This window comes from Bos grunniens, chromosome 17 (assembly GCF_055505025.1).
Source record: "Bos grunniens cultivar Pamir isolate PY7600 chromosome 17, Bosgru_T2T1.0, whole genome shotgun sequence".
NCBI lineage: Eukaryota > Metazoa > Chordata > Mammalia > Artiodactyla > Bovidae > Bos > Bos grunniens.
This window is the reverse complement of record NC_141181.1, coordinates 56,323,802-56,344,250: the sequence shown is the minus strand read 5'-3', so window position 1 is coordinate 56,344,250 and position 20,449 is coordinate 56,323,802. Positions and strand designations below refer to the sequence as shown.

The following is a 20,449-nucleotide window of genomic DNA, read 5'->3' as shown; positions in this document are numbered from 1 at the left end:
TGTTTTACCATGTTGTATTAGTTTCTGCTGTACAGCAAAGTGAATCAGTCACACAGTATACCTCTATCTACTCTTTTCTAGATTCTTTTCCATATAGGTCATAACAGGGTATTGAGTAGAGTTTCCTGTGCTTCACAGTAGGTCCTTATTAGTTATCTATTTTATACATAGCTGTGTGTATATGTCAATCCTAACCTCCAAATATAACCTCCAATCCTAACCTCCTCCATCCTAGGATAAACATAAATTTGTTTGCTAAATCTGTGATGCTGTTTCTGTTTTGTGAATAACTTCATTTGTATCATTTTTTGTAGATTCCACATGTAATCAATAACGTATGATATCTGTCTTTCTCTGACTTACTCCTCTCAGTATGACAATCTCTGGGTCCATCCAAATTCATTCAGTTTTGATATGGCTCCATTCCCTGCCTTCTTCATTCCACTCAAAAGGCCCAGAGCAGCAGGCACCACAGCCCAGTTTTATTTTTGGAGCAAGTGGGTGATGGTGGCTGCTGAGAAAGCACCATGCCTCCGCCCACGTGTCCACATTACTGTGATTTCTGTTAGTGAGGAGCTGACCCGTCCTCGCTGTGCCTTCAGAAGCCACTCTCAGTACAGTTCCAGCCATCCGCCATGGTCAAGTTTCACTTGCCATTTATTTTTTCTTTAAATCTTTTCTCTTTGTTTATTATATAACTGATTAACATTTACTGCAGAGCAATGGGAAAATCACATAAGCTAAGAGAAAGTAATAAAATCTGCCATAATCCCACCCCAGAGAGAATTACCACATGACAAGGGAGGTTTTTTTTTTAATATCTTTTGATATGTGTACATTCAAACAGATCATTTTTCCAAAAACAAAGAATCATACAATACCTATTACTTTGTAATGAGTCTTTCTCAGAGAACTCCTCAGAGCATCTCTACACTTTACATTGTTATACTGCCATTACATTTAACTGCTGCATAGCATTCTGTCCTTACGACGCACCATGATTGCTGAACCTATCTTTTGTTGTAAAGCTGTGATTTCACGAGTTTGCTGTCACAGGCAGCATCCTAGCAGTTTTGTGGACGAACGTCTGTGCCCGTGCAAGGATAGTCCCACAGGATGCCTGACAGCAGAAGAAATCGTTAGACCCAAGGGCATGCCCGCTTTTACAGCATTTAGTATGCACTGATGAATTGCCCTTCAGAAAAGACATTACAATGTATTCGCCCCCCAGTTTCTTCTGAAAGCATCCATTTTCTCATAATTCCATGGCATTTCCTTTAATTAAAAAAACCTAATATTACAGGAATTAATTTTAAGACAAGATAATCAAGTTAATAGTCTTGTTATTGTTCACCAAATTGGTGACTGAGAAAAGTGACTTTTATATTAAAATATAGTTAATTGAACTCCCTTCTTTATATTGACCCAGTATCCACCTTTGAGTAATAAATTTATCTTGTGAGGTTTCCCCAGTGGCTAAGAAAGGCAAATGAATAGCAAAAGGGAAAGAAAAACCCATAAACAATCACTTGGATAAGTCACTCATAAAATCCTGCTAGGGGAGCGGTGGGAAGGGTACATTTGCATCTTTATATTGACAAAGTTCAGCTGTCTAAATCCACTACCTCTGCCACCTTCAACAATGATTATCAATGTTCAACTTTTTGTCTGAGTATAATGCTCATAATAGAAGCTTCTGTTTTTCCAAAGCTTGCTGTGAGTCAGAAATTTAGCAACTAATTTGATCATCACAACAAGGTAGGAAATAGTCCCCCATTCTTCTGCTGGAGGAACTAGGACCCAGAGAGGATGAGTAATTTTTCCAAGGTCACACAGGCAGTCACCAGACAGAATGAGGATCAGAGCTCAGATGCGTCCATCTCCAAAGCTCTTGCTGTTTCCAGCACGCCCTGGGGCCTCTCTTTGGTGGAGACAAGGATGCTGTGACCCCTAAGGGCCTCTCCAACCTGATCAGACGTCTCACGTGAGCACACGGGCCTCCTGCAGCCCAGCTCCGCTGCTAACAGTTGTACTAATGCTTTTCCTCTCACTTCTTGACTTTCCTCAGGTCCCAGAAAAGCCAATGAGAAGCATCAGGTATATGGAGAAGGAAATAATAAACCTCAAGAAAGACCTTAAACGAAGCCGGTGAGTGAGCCCCGCACTGAACGACCTGCAGACAAGCTGATAGGGATGAGCCGATAGGCTACGGGGTGACGCGTGTGGGACTTTGCCCAGTCTCAGTGCCCCTCGGCCATAAGCCAGAGATTGGCAGGAGGGCGGCCCTGGGAGGACTGGGGACAGACCCATTTCTTGGCTGGACTTTGCAGGGAGTACCAGTGTGACCTGCACCAGAGTGACCTCCCCATTCTTGCTCAGGCCAGTCCTGTGCCTAGAATTCCCTCTGCTTTCCTTCCTGGGACTGAATCCAACTCAAGAGAGTCTTCATGTGCTCCAGAAAATTCTTCCCTTTTTACGGCACACCCCACAGCATGGTAGCCAAGAGTCAGATGGACTTGGTCTCAAATATGGGCCCAGCTACCTGCCAGCTGGTGACACTGGAGGAGCTACTTCACCTCCCTGAGTCTCCGTTTCCTTAACTGTGGAGTGAATATGATAATATGGGGTTGTTAGAAAGACACGGTGAGATACATTGAAATGCCAGAGCCTTGTACACAGTGTCACTCGTAGATTTTCCACCGCACCAATTCCTTCCTGCACGGTAGCAAGAGCAAACTGAGATCTGGGACCATACTTTATTCATTGCTGTGGGGTGAGGTGGAATTGCCCTCTCCTCACCCCTTAACTCCTTCCTGGGACCTGTAGCATTCCAAGGTGGGGTTGTACATGGGGCTTTTGGCAGAGCAACTCAAGGCAGGGTGAGAAATGGAGATTCTTTTAACAGAAAACACACAAGAGACATGCTAAGCAGGGGGTGCTACAGGCAGCGTGGGCAGCTGGCGGTCGGCTTTTCTTACATGTCTCCCACTCTGAGCCAGACCCCAGTAAGAATCACAGGGAGACGTTTCCTTCCTCACTGCTGTGGTCAGAAAGTCCTTCCTTCGCTGCCCACCCAAGTCTTTACCCTGTGTAACAGCACAGCTTTGACTGAATGGGATGACTCAACCCAAGAAGAGGCAGGAAGCTATGGGCTTTAGAAACTGGGGAGAAGGAAGGGATGAAGGGGGATGAAGGGAGGCATCAAGACAGGGTCCCAGAGAACAATTCCCCACCAGCCACCAGAGGTATGGCTGTATCGGCTCTGAGAGGGTCTCTGGACACCCACTGTCCAGCAGAAATATAATGTGATCTGTTCATGTAAATTAAAAATTGTCAGTAGTCCACATTGAAAAAAAATTAAAAAGTGGGGGAAAAAACAGGTGAAAGTCATTCTAATAATATATTTAGCCAAATATATCCAAAATATTATCATTCAACATGTAATCAATATAAAAAGGTATTTTTTAAAAGGTATTAATGACAAATTTATATTCTCCTTTAAACATGTGATGAAAATGGGTGAATGATGAAATCCACAATGTACAGTTACACTTAGAACATATATTAATTTAGACTCACCACATTTCAAGTGATCAGTAGTTAATTATGGACTGAATTGTGTCCGCTCAGAATCTGTGTGTTGAAACCCCAACCCTCTACATAATTGCATTTGGAGAGAGGGCCATTGAAAAGGTCAGTTCAGTCTCTCAGTCATGTCTGACTCTTTGACCCCATGGACTGCAGCACACCAGGCTTCCCTGTCCATCACCAACTCCCGAACCTTGCTCAAACTTGTGTCCATCAAGTCAGTGATGCCATCCAACCCTCTGATCCTCTGTCGTCCCCTTCTCTTCCTGCCTTCAGTCTTTCCCAGCATCAAGGTCTTTTCCAGTGAGTCAGTTCCTCTCATCAGGTGGCCAAAGTATTGGCGTTCAGCTTTAGCAACAATCCTTCCAATGAATATTCAGCACTGATTTCCTTTAGGATGGACTGGTTGGATCTCCTTGCAGTTCAAGGGACTCTCAAGAGTCTTCTCCAACACCACAGTTCAAAAGCATCAATTCTTTGGTGCTCAGCTTTCTTTATAGTCCAGCTCTCACATCTTCTCACATACATGACTACTGGAAAAACCATAGCTTTGACTAGATGGACATTTGTTGGCAAAGTAATGTCTCTCTTTTTTAATATGCTGTCTAGATTGGTCATAGCTTTTCTTCCAAGGACCAAGCATCTTTTAATTTCGTGGCTTCAGTCACCAACTACAGTGATTTTGGAGCCCCCCAAAATAGTCTGTCACTGTTTCCCCATCTATTTGCCGTGAAGTGATGGGACCGAATGCCATGATCTTAGTTTCTGAATGTTGAGTTTTAAACCAACTTTTTCACTCTCCTCTTTCACTTTCATCAAGAGGCTCTTTAGTTCTTCACTTTCTGCCGTAAGGGTGATGTCATCTGCATATCTGAGGTTATTGATATTTCTTCTGGCAATCTTGATTTCAGCTTGTGCTTCATCCAGCCAAGCATTTCACATGATGTACTCTGCATATAAGTTAAATAAGCAGGGTGACAATATACAGCCTTGACATACTCCTTTCCCGATTTGGAACCAGTCTGTTGTTCCATGTCCAGTTCTAACTGTTGCTTCCTGACCTACATACAGGTTTCTCAGGAGACAGGTAAAGTGGTCTGATATTCCCATGTCTTAAAGAATTTTCCACAGTTTATTGTGATCCACACAGTCAAAGGCTTTGGCGTAGTCAATAAAGCAGAAGTAGAAATTTTTCTGGAACTCTCTTGCTTTTTTGATGATCCAGTGGATGTTGGCAATTTGGTCTTAAATGAAGCCAGTGAGCGAGACCTACACCAAACGACCCGCAGACAAGCTGATAAGGATGAGCTGATAGGCTTCGGAGTCTTTGCCCAGTCTCAGTGCCCCTCAGCCTTAACCATAAGCTGGAGATTGGCAGGAGGGCAGCCCTGGGAGGACTGGGGACAGGCCCATTTCTTGGCTGGACTTTGCAGGGAGTACCTGCATCAGAGTGACCCGCCCCCCATTCTTGCTCAGACCAGTTCCTTTGCCTTTTCTAAATACAGCTTGAACATCAGGAAGTTCACAGTTCATGTATTGCTGAAGCCTGGCTTGGAGAATTTTGAGCATTACTTTACTAGCATGTGAGATGAGTGCAATTGTGTGGTAGTTTGAGCATTCTTCGGCATTGCCTTTCTTTGGAAATAGAATGAAAACTGACCTTTTCCAGTCCTGTGGCCACTGCTGAGTTTTCCAAATTTTCTGGCATATTGAGTGCAGCACTTTAACAGCATCGTCTTTTATGATTTGAAATAGCTCAACTGGAATTCCATCACCTCCACTAGCTTTGTTCGTAGTGATGCTTCCTAAGGCTCACTTGACTTTGCATCCTAGGATGTCTGGCTTTAGGTGAGTGATCACACCATCATGGTTATTTGGGTCATGAAGCTCTTTTTTGTATGGTTCTTCTGTGTATTCTTGTCACCTCTTCTTAATATCTTCTGCTTCTGTTAGGTCCATACTATTTCTGTCCTTTATTGTACCCATCTTAGCATGAAATATTCCCTTGGTATCTCTAATTTTCTTGAAGAGATCTCTAGTCTTTCCCATTATATTGAAAATGTAATTAAAGTTAAATGAGGTCAGAAAGGTGGGGCCCTAGTCCGGTCGGATTGGTATACTCATAAGAGGAGGAGAGGATGCCAGGAAAATGCACTCATAGAGAAAAGGCCAGGCAAGGGCTTAGCTAGTAGACGTCTTCTGAACTGTAGGAGATGCACCTTGATCATGGACTTGTGGCCTCCAGAACTAAGAGGAAATAAACATCTGTTGTTTAGACCATGTGTTCTGTTCTGACAGCCCCTCAGACTCATGTAATTGTCACTGTTGTAATTACCCTTGAGAGAATGTCCCAGCGCAAGGGGGATGATGGCAGAGCCAAGCTCAGAGATGGCCTGTGTACTTGGCCCTCAGAATCAAGGGGTGAGATCCACAGGGACCCCTCTGTTAGTTGTAGACTCATGGCCCTGTACAGTGTGTGGATCCAGGTTATATGGCTTTGACTTCCCCCATGGCTCAGCGAGAAAAAATCTGCCTGCCCTGCAGGAGACGTGGGAGATGAGGGTTTAATCCCTGGGTCAGGAAGATCCCCTGGAGGAGGAAATGGCAACCCATTCCAGTATTCTTTCTGGGACATATCCCACAGGCTGCCATCCAGAGGGTCACAGAGAGTCGGACACATCTGAGTGAGTGAGCATAGAAGGCTTTAGAGGTTAATGCTTTGGGAACCCATGAGAGGTAGAGATAAGAGGCCAGGAGTTACCTGTGTGGGGACATCCAGGCAGGTGGCAAAGAAAGAGGGTTGTGCACAATTGAGGGCACGCCTCCCAGTGGGGATTTGTCCTCTGCTCTGGACTGGAATGGGTGAATTTAACTCAGATGACCATTATATCTACTACTGTGGGCAGGAATCCCTCAGAAGAAATGGAGTAGCCATCATGGTCAACAAAAGAGTCCGAAATGCAGTACTTGGATGCAGTCTCAAAAACGACAGAATGATCTCTCTTCATTTCCAAGGCAAACCATTCAATATCACAATATCACAGTAATCCAAGTCTATGCCCCAACCAGTAACACTGAAGAAGCTGAAGTTGAACGGTTCTATGAAGACCTACAAGACCTTTTAGAACTAACACCCAAAAATGATGTCCTTTTCATTATAGGGGACTGGAATGCAAAAGTAGGAAGTCAAGAAACACCTGGAGTAACAGGCAAATTTGGCCTTGGAATACGGAATGAAGCAGGGCAAAGACTAATAGCGTTTTGCCAAGAAAATGCACTGGTCATAGCAAACACCCTCTTCCAACAACACAAGAGAAGACTCTACACGTGGACATCACCAGATGGTCAACACCGAAATCAGATTGATTATATTCTTTGCAGCCAAAGATGGAGAAGCTCTATACAGTCAGCAAAAACAAGACCAGGAGCTGACTGTGGCTCAGATCATGAACTCCTTATTGCCAAATTCAGACTGAAATTGAAGAAAGTAGGGAAAACCACTAGACCATTCAGGTATGACCTAAATCAAATCCCTTATGATTATACAATGGAAGTGAGAAATAGATTTAAGGGCCTAGATCTGATAGATAGAGTGCCTGATGAACTATGGATGGAGGTTCATGACATTGTACAGGAGACAGGGATCAAGGCCATCCCCATGGAAAAGAAATGCAAAAAAGCAAATTGGCTGTCTGGGGAGGTCTTACAAATAGCTGTGAAAAGAAGAGAAGCGAAAAGCAAAGGAGAAAAGGAAAGATACAAGCATCTGAATGCAGAGTTCCAAAGAATAGCAAGAAGAGATAAGAAAGCCTTCCTCAGCAATCAATGCAAAGAAATAGAGGAAAACAACAGAATGGGAAAGACTAGAGATCTCTTTAAGAAAATGAGAGATACCAAGGGAATATTTCATGCAAAGATGGGCTCGATAAAGGACAGAAATGGTATGGACCTAACAGAAGCAGAAGATATTAAGAAGAGGTGACAAGAATACACAGAAGAACTGTACAAAAAAGATCTTCATGTCCCAGATAATCACGATGGTGTGATCACTCACCTAGAGCCAGACATCCTGGAATGTGAAGTCAGGTGGGCCTTAGAAAGCATCACTACAAACAAAGCTAGTGGAGGTGATGGAATTCCAGTTGAGCTCTTTCAAATCCTGAAAGGTGATGCTGTGAAAGTGCTGCACTCAATATGCCAGCACATTTGGAAAACTCAGCAGTGGCCACAGGACTGGAAAAGGTCAGTTTTCATTCCAATCCCAAAGAAAGGCAATGCCAAAGAGTGCTCAAACTACCACACATTGCACTCATCTCACATGCTAGTAAAGTAATGCTCAAAATTCTCCAAGCCAGGCTTCAGCAATACACGAACCGTGAACTTCCTGATGTTCAAGCTGGTTTTAGAAAAGGCAGAGGAACCAGAGATCAAATTGCCAACATCCGCTGGATCATGGAAAAAGCAAAAGAGTTCCAGAAAAACATCTATTTCTGCTTTATTGACTATGCCAAATCCTTTGACTGTGTGAATCACAATAAACTTTGGACAATTCTGAAAGAGATGGGAATACCAGACCACCTGACCTGCCTCTTGAGAAATCTATATGCAGGTCAGGAAGCAACAGTTAGAACTGGACATGGAACAACAGATTGGTTCCAAATAGGAAAAGGAGTACGTCAAGGTTGTATATTGTCACCCTGGTCATTTAACTTATATGCAGAGTATATCATGAGAAACGCTGGACTGGAAGAAACACAAGCTGGAATCAAGATTGCCGGGAGAAATATCAATAACCTCAGATATGCAGATGACACCATCCTAATGGCAGAAAGTGAAGAGGAACTCAAAAGCCTCTTGATGAAAGTGAAAGTGGAGAGTGAAAAAGTTGGCTTAAAGCTCAACATTCAGAAAACGAAGATCATGGCATCCCGTTCCATCACTTCATGGGAAATAGATGGGGAAACAGTGGAAACAGTGTCAGACTTTATTTTTCTGGGCTCCAAAATCACTGCAGATGCTGACTGCAGCCATGAAATTAAAAGACGCTTACTCCTTGGAAGGAAAATTATGGCCAACCTAGATAGCGTATTCAAAAGCAGAGACATTACTTTGCCAATGAAGGTTCATCTAGTCGAGGCTATGGTTTTTCCTGTGGTCATGTATGGATGTGAGAGTTGGACTGTGAAGAAGGCTGAGTGTCGAAGAATTGATGCTTTTGAACTGTGATGTTGGAGAAGACTCTTGAGAGTCCCTTGGACTGCAAGGAGATCCAACCAGTCCATTCTGAGGGAGATCAGCCCTGGGATTTCTTTGGAGGGAGTGATGCTGAAGCTGAAAGTCCAGTACTTTGGCCACCTCATGCAAAGAGCTGACTCATCGGAAAAGACCCTGATGCTGGGAGGGATTGGGGGCAGGAGGAGAAGGGGACAACAGAGGATGAGATGGCTGGATGACATGACTGACTCGATGGATGTGAGTCTGGGTGAACTCCGGGAGTTGGTGATGGACAGGGAGGCCTGGCGTGCTGCGATTCATGGGGTCGCAAAGAGTTGGACACGACTGAGTGACTGAACTGAACTGAACTGAATTGCAGTCATGCCTGGAGGGTGTTCCAGGTTTCAGAGGAAATGTTCCGGGCTTCAGAGGAAATGGTACAGCGGGGAAATTGGATCAGAGGTGAGGTTCAAAATACGGGACCATCATGTATGTCATGGCACTAATTGGTCAGAATAGACACTGGCCATACAAAAGCATTATGACCATGTCAGTTCTCACCAGCTGAATGTTAGCAGCCTTGAGGTAGATGATTCTAACTCAACATGCAAAGACACACCAGAGTCTCTGGAGCCTGGAAATGAAAGTTCCACAGTAATCTGTACTGTAGACTAAAGGCTGATAACTGTGCCTTGATCCACGAAAGTTCCAGATACCAGGACTCGACCCCGTCCAAGGAGGGCAACAAGCAGTAGTGAGTCAGCCTGTAACCAGAACTGATTTGCTAAATTTCCAGGAAATATGCAAGCCAGTTATTAAGCACAGCTACTGTTAAGAATTAAATTATATAAACTTACATGTTGGGTTGTAAGTTTATAAATCATATAAACTTAAATATTGGGTTGGCCAATAAGTTCATCTGGGTTGGTCCACAAGATATAACAGGAAAACCCCAAATGAACTTTTTTGGCCAACCCAGTATATGATATTAAAACAAATGTGATAACTACTCATAACTCACCACTCCTTAATGATTTCATATATTTTTACTGCTGGCTGTGCTCTTGAGATTACTTCTGTTTATAGTATCTGTGTGGTAAACATTACTGTGTAATGGGAGCTCCGCATTCACTGACTTCATATCAGTAGCTCAGCATCAGCCACAGTGGGAATACTTGTGTACAGAAATCATCAAAAACTGCAAGTCAGGCTCATTGTCCCTCCAGAGAGGTGGTTGTTACACACACACCAGCACCCTCTGTGGACATGCCTCTAGATAACCAAGGTAGAGCTTTCCTCTAAGCCTGTAGAGCAGAGGGGTGAAGGAAAGGTGATAAAGACAGTGGCTTTTCTGCCATCCTTGGTTTGGCAGGCTGAGTCTGTCCTTTCTGCCAGACACATCTACCATGGCTAGAATTTAACATCCTCATCAGACAGGCTTTAACATCCTTAGCCAAGTGCTATATGTGAAGGACAGTGTGAAAAGAGCCAGACAGAAAAGCCACAAAGCAAGAAAACAAGAAACAACAGTAAAACCTTCCACCTGGCCATGCTCCTGGATCCCACTGACATTTAAGGAGCCAGAGATCCCCCTTCAGAAGCAAACACCTTATTTTCCAGGGGAAATCACCCCTCTAAGAGATGCATACCCCTTGGCCTCATCACACAGTATTAAATGAGGTGAATTATTAGCAGAGAAGATATTGTCTTTCTACTTACTGTTTTTAATATCTGTTTCACCTCCTGTTAGAATCCAACCCACCTTGTGTCAAACACCTTCACTGTCTCCTCGATTTTTATTTAATACTTCGGCCGTCTTATAATTCAATTGCACCATCCCTGGTTTCATGGCCAATTTAACATGATACTAAAAAGAATAAAAATCTAACTGCTTTCCTCCTCGCCTGTTCCACCAGATGTTCGGTGGCACTAAGCAGCCACCGTACGCTCACTTGCTGAATTTTAGCGGAAGCTGACACCCAGGGCTTCTGTGTGTGCCCAGTTCTAGGTCGACTCTTGAAGGCAATGGCATGTCTTCCTCCAAAGCTGCTGATGCTTTTTATTGCACATGTTTTAAGGGAAACAGACATCTCTGCAACTAAAACAAAAGACATGTCAAAACTGAAGCTATGATTTACCCACACAAAGTTTAGTTAGGTACCAGCAATTGCAAATAAGCAGAGATGAGTTAGCCTTCTCCCCGAGCAGATCCCAGCAGAGTACAAACTATGCAGGTGTTTCCAAGGTCTGAGGCTTTGCTTTCCAGCTGCATTTTGGGAGACAGCCGAAGCAGGGCAGTGAGAAATGACAGAGGTGGGATTTGGGCACAGGAAGAAGCTTTTTCTTTTGTATGAAGTTAAACACTTCTTCTTGGTCCCTCCTTAGTTTTCATTCATTTTCTTCAGCAAATATGTATTGAGTGACAGGAATCACCAGGTATACACCAGGCGTCATTGTATATACTGGAGACAGGGCAGTGAAATAGACAAAATTCCTGTCCTCAATGAATAACAAACAATGATGTGTGTTGAGCAAAAAGACAAACAAGTTAGCGAGTAAATGTACAGGACTGAGGTGGGGACATTGACCATATCCTGTGAAGAGTGTAAAAGAAGGTGATGTACAGGCATAACTCATTGTACCACGCTTCACAGCTACTGCATTTTTCACAAATTCAAAGTTTGTGGCAACCCCACAAGTCTGTTATAGGCACCATTTTTCCAGTAGTATTTGCTCACTCTGTGTCTCTGTGTCACATTTTGGCAGTACTCCCAATATTTCAGACTTTCCCATTCTTACTATATGTGTGATGGTGATCTGTGATCAGTGATCTATGATGTGACTGTTGAAAAAACATTAGAATTCACTGAAGTTTCAGATGATAGTCTTCTCCAGCACTGAAGTACTCTTTAATTAAGCTATGTACATTTTTTAAGATATAATGCTATTGCATGCTTAGACTACAGTACAGTGTGCATGCCAAGTTGCTTCAGTCGTGTCCAACTCTGCGATCCTAGGGACTGTAGCCCGTGAGGCTCCTCTGTCCATGGGGATTCTCCAGGCAAGAATACTGGAGTGGGTAGCCATTTCCTCCTCCGGGGGATCTTCCCAACCCACGTCTCTTACGTTTCCTGCATTAGCAGGCAGATTCTTTACCAATACAGTATAAACGTAGCTTTTATATGCACTGGGAAACCAAAAAAAAAAAAAATCTGTGACTTGCTTTATTGCAGTACTCACTCTATTACAATGGCCTGCAACCCAATTCACAGTATTCCCGGTGTCTGCCTGTATACAGCAGCGGTGCTGATGGGGAACAGTGCAGCTTTAGTGAGAGGGGGCAGAGGAAACAGTTTTGTAAAGGGGGCCGTGGGCTGACATCTGAACGGTGCCACCTGAATGGAGTATTTTATGGGTCAATAGGTGGATGGGTGCCAAAGCCAGAAGAAACCAACAGTACTGGAGAAGCAGAAAGAAAACCAGCGTGACTGGAGCAGGTGAGGGACACAGGCACAAGCTGGAGCCTACAGGGCCTTCCGCCACACAGGCCATGGGGAAAAGCTTGGGTTTTAATCTAAGTCCAATGAGAATGCTCTGGAGGCTTCTAAACAAGAGAAGGATATCATCTGATTTTTAAAAAGAACACTTCATCAGCTGCGTAGAGGTCAGTGGGAAGGCTATGGTAAGAGATGTCGATGGCTTGAATCAGGCAAATAGCAGTGCCTTGGAGGGAAGTGGGTAGATCTGGGATTTTATTTTTTCTATTTTAGAGGCACAGGACTGGATCAGATGTGGGAAATGAAGGAGGTGCAATCTCTTCCTCCCTCACTGGGATGTAAGATGTGTCCTAAGCTAGAATATATCATGTCCACAGTCATGGTCCCTGAGTGTTTGCTGATGGGATATTAATTCTGTTGTCCATCCCTGGAACTTAGCAGTTAAAAATAAAGGGGAAGACCCGTATGTTAATTTAGGGGAAGTGAGTGAAGGAGACAGCTTATCTACAAATCTGTGGGATAAATCAGTTGATGAGATGGCAAGTCAATTGCTGTTTCCATCGGGCCAGTCTCTCTCTTCCAGTGCCTTCAAACTGGAGTGTTCACTTTGCCTTTTTAGGGAATGGCCTGTGATTGGGAAGAGAAGCTATTAATGTTGTCCTGCAACATAATCAGTCTGTCCTGCAAATCCCGAGGGTCTAGCTCAGTTCTTAGCATAGAGAAGTCCTTCAATAAATATTTGCTAAAGTTTATGTTTGCATCATGTCTTAAAAATCTTCCCTGAGGCAAGCAGGAAAGTTCCTTTTGCTCCATTTCTCAGATGAGAAAACTAAGACTCAGAGAAGCTCAGAGATTTCCTTGCAGTCATTGTGACAGTTAGCTATCACCACATAACAAATCACCTCAAAAAACCAATGACTTTAAAATAATCACATTTATTAATGACTGTGAGTCTGTAATTCAATTGGGAGATTCTCTGGTCTCTGCTGGGCTCTCTTGAGCATCTATCATCAGCTAAGGGTTGTGTAGATGACTTTGCTGATCTTGGCTGGGCTCGCTCCTAGGCTTGGAGGACAACCACCGTAGGTGGGTCTAGGATGACCTTGGCCCTAATAGCACAGTGTCCCATTCTCAAGCGGGTCAGCTGCGTGAGAATAGGATTCTGATGGAGAATGAAAGTGTGTGAGGCCTCTGAAGCTTTAAGCTAGGCAAAACATCACTTTGTGGCCAAAGCAGGTCACATATCCAGCTCAGATTAAAGGTGCAGGAATAGATTCTACTTCTTGATGGGAAGAACTGTCAAGTTTCCTTGCACAAGGGCAGAGATTCCAGGTCATTTTTTCAGTCAACCACAGTCAGGTAGCCAATTCTGAGCTGGCCTTTGACTCATGAGCTAGTTTCCCCAAATTAATTTGTACAAATCAGAGTCTCCCTCTTGGGAGTGGAAAGTGGAAACCACATCAAGAGTCAAGCAGGTGACAGTCGGGGAAGACGCTACAAGGTTGGAAGGAAGGGAGGCCACAGAGGCCATGGAGAGCTGTGGGGAGCCAGGCCATGGCGGGCAGAGACTTGCTGCGAAGAGTGGGAGAGTGGAGGATCCGAGCAGGAAGTGAGAGGAGAAGACAGCAGCGGAGGAGAAGAGGGTCACGTGCAGGCTCAACCTGAAGACTTTCAGATCCTGCTCCAAGGACCCTGAAACTCTCTTTCTGGAGAAAATCTCCAGTGCCTGTCTATGAGTTCCCAATCTTGGATTCCCACAAGATTTTTCAAACCCATTATCACCCCATATATACTCTCACATAAACCCCTCTTGAGTGGAACAGCTTGGCAACCAAGGACCCTGTAGTCTATAAAGACAGATAAACCCAGAGGGAATGTGACGCTTTTATCATCCCACCCTGTTTCTGGGCTGCCTTATGAGTTAATGGTGTTTAATAAGGGACATTCACTTTGAGTTATGGTTTGTATCTAAGCTTTTTGTTTCTTTCTGAAACAAAAAGAGATGAAACTAATAATTTAACTAAAAGTTAAATCTAGATGGGCGGCACAGATACTCCCCCACCACCACTTCTTTCCCTTGTGCCCAAGATAGACATCATTAATGGATCCCAGTACTCTTTCCACCTGAGCCCAGACTTGGTCTCGAAAGTCCTCTCAGACCAGAACTGCAGATAGCCACCGCCGTTGATTAGAGTTCTTACACAGATTGTAATTTATTCATCATCTCTAAATTAGAAGACTCAGAAAGAAACGTTGGTATCTGTAACGACAATTAATCCAAATTGAGGGATGGAGAGTAAGAGACCAGCAGGAGAGCAAACCTTACCCAAATCCCTTCATAAATGAGGCTGATTTAATCCGTGAATTTAAATATGTTGAAAAATTGTAGTTGACCTCTGACATTCACTGACGGTTCTCAATAGCTTTTGCATCCCATCAGTCAAAACCCAGTATCTCCAAATATACAGCCTGTAGCCCAGAACGTCTTCACTTAGAAATTCAAGCCTGATTCTTCCCACTGCCTTCTCCTCAGACTTGAGACTTGCCTCAAAGCCCTAGAATTGTTCAAGATCATGGATTTATATGCTGGTCGATACCTTGGAATGCAGACAAAGTTAAGGCTTCTGAATTGTACCTTATGAATCATTCAGAGAAGACCTCAGTCCCCCCTACATTACATCATCCACACACACACACACACACATACCCTGCAGCCAGCGGGCGGGCATTAATGAGTCCCCAGCATGTTCCATAAAGGAAAGTACTTGGCCCTGTGTCCTTAGCCCAGAACTGATCAACATAGCCGCACACCCAGAACTGATCAACACAGCCGCATACCCAAAGGGTAGGTCACTGCTGCGGGCTGGAGGAACCAGGCTCAAGTTAATTGCATTTTTATCATCTTGAATGTGACCCAGAGGCCCTGCCCATTTCCACTGGCGTCTTGGTGTGTCTTTGACATCTCTAGTTAACTACAGTTCCAGGGCAAGTTTTCTTCTCTGCTTTTCTTGCACCACTCTCCACTGAGGGTGGATATCTTTGTTTAATTTCTTTCCTTATGGCTAAGGCTGCCTCAGAGGATCCCGCCTTAAAAAAGAACTTACATGTTTTCAAATTTAAGCATCAAAATATCTTGAACCCTTGAACCTTTGTTACAAAAATCTCTGTTTTGTGAAATCCTTTCCCAGATGACAGGCAGTGTTCTCAGGCTGATAGCCAGGCTTGAGGGTCAGGGTCGGGGAAGCGGGGTGGTTCAGACAGTACAGTTGAAAGTGCGCTGGCTTTGGAGTCAGCTGTGGATTCAAATCCTGATTCCACCAGTTATTACCTGGGTGGCCATGCACGAATCAGTTCAGTTCTGTGGAACTGGTTTCTTATCTGTGGGATGGGATGCAGGGGTAAGACGTCTGCTGCACACGGTTGTTGAGATTTGTAGAGGCAGATACAGGTGAGGAACGTAGGAACAGCTCGAGGAAAGGCAGTCGTCATCTTTGAGCTGGCTGTCGTTAGAGCATCTGCTCTGATGTTATTCTAGGGTTATAAATGCTCTAGAGTTATCCCAGGGACGGGGGAGCCTGGTGGGCTGCCATCTATGGGGTCGCACAGAGTCAGACACGACTGAAGCGACTTAGCAGCAGCAGCAGCAGAGTTATTCAAGAGCAGCAACACTTTGGAGACAAAGAAATCCTGCCCTGCCCCTCATCAGCCGAGTGGCCTCAGCCTGGGCATTTTACTTCTCCAAACCTCAGTGTTTCATCTGTAGTGTGGAATCAGTGCCTTCTTTCAGGGACATTTTGGTGAGGCCCAGGGGCTCCCAGTTCCTCCCACCTGTCATGAGCTAGAAGACCTCAGGCTTCTCCCATTTTCTAGACCTCAGTGGTCCTAGACCATGCAAACACATGCTCCCCACCATTGTAGGCTTCAATATGTGCTTCTCTGTTGGGGGCAAAAAAAAAAAAGATTTAACTCAGCCTTGTGCTACCCTGTAAAACTTTTAAGTAAATAGGACCTAAAAGGTGAATTTATCCTGTTGATTAAATGTGTGTGTGTGGCTTTGTGTTCAAAAGAAAGAAAAAGAGACGGTCTGTGATCTAAAATAAAGATCTCACACTATATTTAGCTCCCCCAGACTTGAAGTCAAAGGTTAGTGGGTGACACTGTGTCCTTCACCACTACGACTGGGTCTTTGGGCCACCAGTGATACTCATCACCTCTCTCATCACCTTATCTAGAGCCTCCTCACCTTTGCCCAGCACTCTGGCTGGTCTGGGCAATTGCCCTGGTCATTGTGCCCTTCTCAAACCATGGCTGCTGCTCTTGTTCATGAGTGGCCAGAATCAGTCAGGGGAATGCACGAGTGCCCCAGTGGCTTTGTTGTTGTTTAACCACTCAGTCATGTCCGAAGCTTTGTGACCCCGTGGATTTTAGCACATCAGGCTCCTCTGTCCTCCAGTATATCCCAGAGTTTGCTCAAATTCATGTCCATTGAGTCAGTGATGCCATCCAACCATCTCATCTGCTGCTGACCCCTTCTCCTCCTACCCTCAATCTTTCCCAGCATCAGGGTCTTTTCCAATTAGTTGGCTCTTGGCATCAGGTGGCCTGGAGCTTCAGCTTCAGTATCTGTCCTTCCAGTGAATACTCAAGGTTGATTTCCTTTAAGATTGACTGGTTTGATCTCTTTGCAGTCCAAGGGACTCTCAAGAGTCTTCTCCAGCACGACAATTTGAAAGCATCATTCTTCTGAGCTCAGCCTTCCATACAGTTTCCACTTTGGTCCAGCCAATTCATTCTTTCTGGAGCTATTTGTAATTGCCCTCTGCTCTTCAGTTCAGTTCAGTCGCTCAGTCGTGTCTGACACTTTGCCACCCCATGAATCGCAGCACGCCAGGCCTCCCTGTCCATCACCAACTCCCAGAGTTCAACTGAGACTCACGTCCATCGAGTCAGTGATGCCATCCAGCCATCTCATCCTCTGTCATCCCCTTCTCCTCCTGCCCCCAATCCCTCCCAGCATCAGAGTCTTTTCCAATGAGTCAACTCTTCGCATGAGGTGGCCAAAGTACTGGAGTTCCAGCTTTAGCATCATTCCTTCCAAAGAAATACCAGGGCTGATCTCCTTCAGAATGGTCTGGTTGGATCTCCTTGCAGTCCGAGGAACTCTCAAGAGTCTTCTCCAACATCACAGTTCAAAAGCATCAATTCTTCAGTGCTCAGCCTTCTTCACAGTCCAACTCTCACATCCATACATGACCACAGGAAAAACCATAGCCTTGACTAGACAGACCTTTGTTGGCAAAGTAATGTCTCTGCTTTTGAATATGCTATCTAGGTTGGTCATAACTTTCCTTCCAAGGAGTAAGCATCTTTTAATTTCATGGCTGCAGTCACCATCTGCAGTGATTCTGGAGCCCAAAAAGATAAAGTCTGACACTGTTTCCACTGTTTCCCCATCTATTTCCCATGAAGTGATGGGACCGGATGCTCTTACCCAGTAGCATATTGGACACCTTCTGACCTGAGGGGCTCATCTTCCAGTGTCTTTTATCTTTTTGCTTTTTCATACTCTCCATGGGGTTCTCCAGGCAAGAATATTAGAGTGGTTTGCCATTTCCTTCTCCAGTGGACCACATTTTGTCAGAACTGTTCACTATGACCCATCCATCTTGGATGGCCCTGTGTGCCATGGGTCATAGCTTCATTGGGTGATGCAATCCCCTTTGCCATGACAAGGCTGTGATCCATGAAGGGGTCTCAGTGGCTACCTGGGGCCAAGCATGGTAACAATATACAGCCTTGACATAATCCTTTCCCAATTTGGAATCAGTCCATTGTTCCATGTCCAGTTCTAACTGTTGCTTCTTGACCTGCATACAGGTCTCTCAGGAGGCAGGTAAGGTGGTCTGGTATTCCCATCTCTTTAAGAATTTTCCACAGTTGGTTGTGATCCACACTGTCAAAGGCTTTAGTGTAGTCAATGAGGCAGAGGAAGATGTTTTTCTGGAATTCTCTTGCTTTTTCGATGATCCAACAGATGTTGGCAATTTGATCTCCGGTTCCTCTGCTTCTTCTAAATCCAGCTTGAACATCTGAAAGTTCTCAGTTCTCTGGGCTTCCCAGGTGGCTCAGTGATAAAGAATTCACCTGCAATGCAGGAGACCTGGGTTTGATCCCTGGGTCAGGAAGATCCCCTGGAGAAGGAAATGGCAATCCACTCCAGTAGAGGAGCCTGGCGGGCCACAGTCCATGGAGTCGCATAAGAGTTGGACACAACTTAGCAACTAAACAATACTGTTCTCCATAGTGGCTGCACCAATTTACATTCCCACCACAGTGGAGCAGAGTTTCCTTTTCGACACACCATCTCCAGCATTTATTATTTATAGACTTTTGATGATGGCCATTCTGGCCAGTGTGAGGCAATACCTCATTCTGGTTTTGATTTGCATTTCTTTAGTATTAATAATTTTTTGAACTGTGGTGTTGGAGAAGACTCTTGAGAGTCCCTCGGACTGCAAGGAGATCCAGCCAGTCCATTCTGAAGGAGATCAGCCCTGGGATTTCTTCGGAAGAAATGATGCCAAAGCTGAAACTCCAGTACTTTGGCCACCTCATGTGAAGAGTTGACTCATTGGAAAAGACTCTGATGCTGGGAGGGATTGGGGGCAGGAGGAGAAGGGGACAACAGAGGATGAGATGGCTGGATGGCAGCACCAACTCAATGGACATGAGTCTCAGTGAACTCTGGGAGTTGGTGATGGACAGGGAGGCCTGGCATGCTGCGATTCATGGGGTCGCAGAGTCGGACATGACTGAGCGACTGAACTGAATATTAATTAATGATGTTGAGTGTTTTCTTGTGTGCCTGTTAACCATCTGGACGTCTTTTTGGAGACATGTCTATTTGGGGCTTCTTCCCATCTTTGATTGGGTTATTTGCCATTTAGATGTTGAGTTGTATAAGCTGTTGGTATATTTTGGAGATTAACCTCTTGTCAGTGGCACTGTCTGCAGGTATTTTCTCCCATTTTTTAAATTGTCCTTTTGTTGATGGTTTTCTTGGATGTGCAGAAGCTTATAAGTTTGATTGGATCCCATTTGTTTGTTTTTGCTTGTATTTCTTTTGCCTTGGGAGACTGACCCAAAATCTCATTTTAGAGTCTGCTTCTGAGGGCCACTCCTGCACCTAACTTCTGTAGGTCGGTTTCCCAGGGACAGACTCTGAGATGGAGATTTGCATGCAGGTTCTCCATTGAGAGGTGCTCTTGGGAGCAACACCTGAAGCAAGTAAGGGCAGCAGGATGGGCAGAGAAGAAGCTGAGCCAAGAAGCAGTCACAGCACCAGCTTCAGATCAGCCCACAAGGAGCTCTGAAGCTGGGAGGGTCGTTCTGAGATATCCCAACTTTTGGGAGGGTCGTTGTGAGATATCCCAACTTTTGAGGCAAGAGGACCAGACCTTTGTACTCTTACCGGAACCAGTCACTGAATGCAAGTTTCCTCCAAGGAGGGGTATACCATTTATGGAAGCAGCTCCTCTTATTTGAGGGCAATTCCTGGGAAAGAACTCAGCTATGAGCCCCAGCACCTAGAGAAATGGGGGCCTCCATCTAGAAGGAGGATTCTGGGTGGCACACCCCGACAACTCCTAGCATATGTGTCCAGAAATAAAAGCTTGAATAACAAGGAGAGAGAGGTTCTGAAAAAACAACCAAACTGACAATGGAATGTTTTATCCTCAGGCACAACCATCCTAAATTAACATCACACAGAAGGGGTGGTCACTGGAAGTCAGTTTGGGAATTGATCATCTAGTCTAAGGCCTTCTTGTGCCAGATGAGGAACCCACAGGCCAGAGAGAACTGCCTTGTCCTAGGTCACAGGGTGTGTTAGTCTCAGGGCTGGCACTCACATCCACTCTGGGGACTTTGTTCCACATCCCACTTTTGCTTAATGTGTGTAATTTCACAGTTTTGTTTAGTTATTTGAATAATGGCCATTTCCCACTAGAAATAATGGCCATTTCCCCTGACAACAGGGGCCGTATCTCTTTCTGCTCACTAATTTATTGTCAGTGTCCAGCACAGTGTCTGAAATGTACTTGGTGATTAGAAGTATTTTTGTTGAATGCATGTTTCAGAATTCCTCTGTT

At 44.6% G+C, this 20,449-nt stretch overlaps 1 protein-coding gene across 32 annotated transcripts in view; it reads left to right on the top strand.

The window, feature by feature from the left end:
• The window catches only part of CCDC60 (coiled-coil domain containing 60), a 286,332-nt gene that overhangs the window by 192,202 nt on the left and 73,681 nt on the right, over nt 1-20,449 (top strand). For all 32 annotated transcript variants that reach the window (XR_015144541.1, XR_015144540.1, XR_015144542.1 and 29 more), the window contains one exon: nt 2,069-2,148. Coding sequence is in view for 23 of the 32 variants with exons in the window: in XM_086347873.1 (XP_086203999.1) it covers nt 2,069-2,148 (80 nt within the window). In the remaining 9 variants the exon portion in view is untranslated. The remainder of the gene's footprint in view (nt 1-2,068; nt 2,149-20,449) is intronic.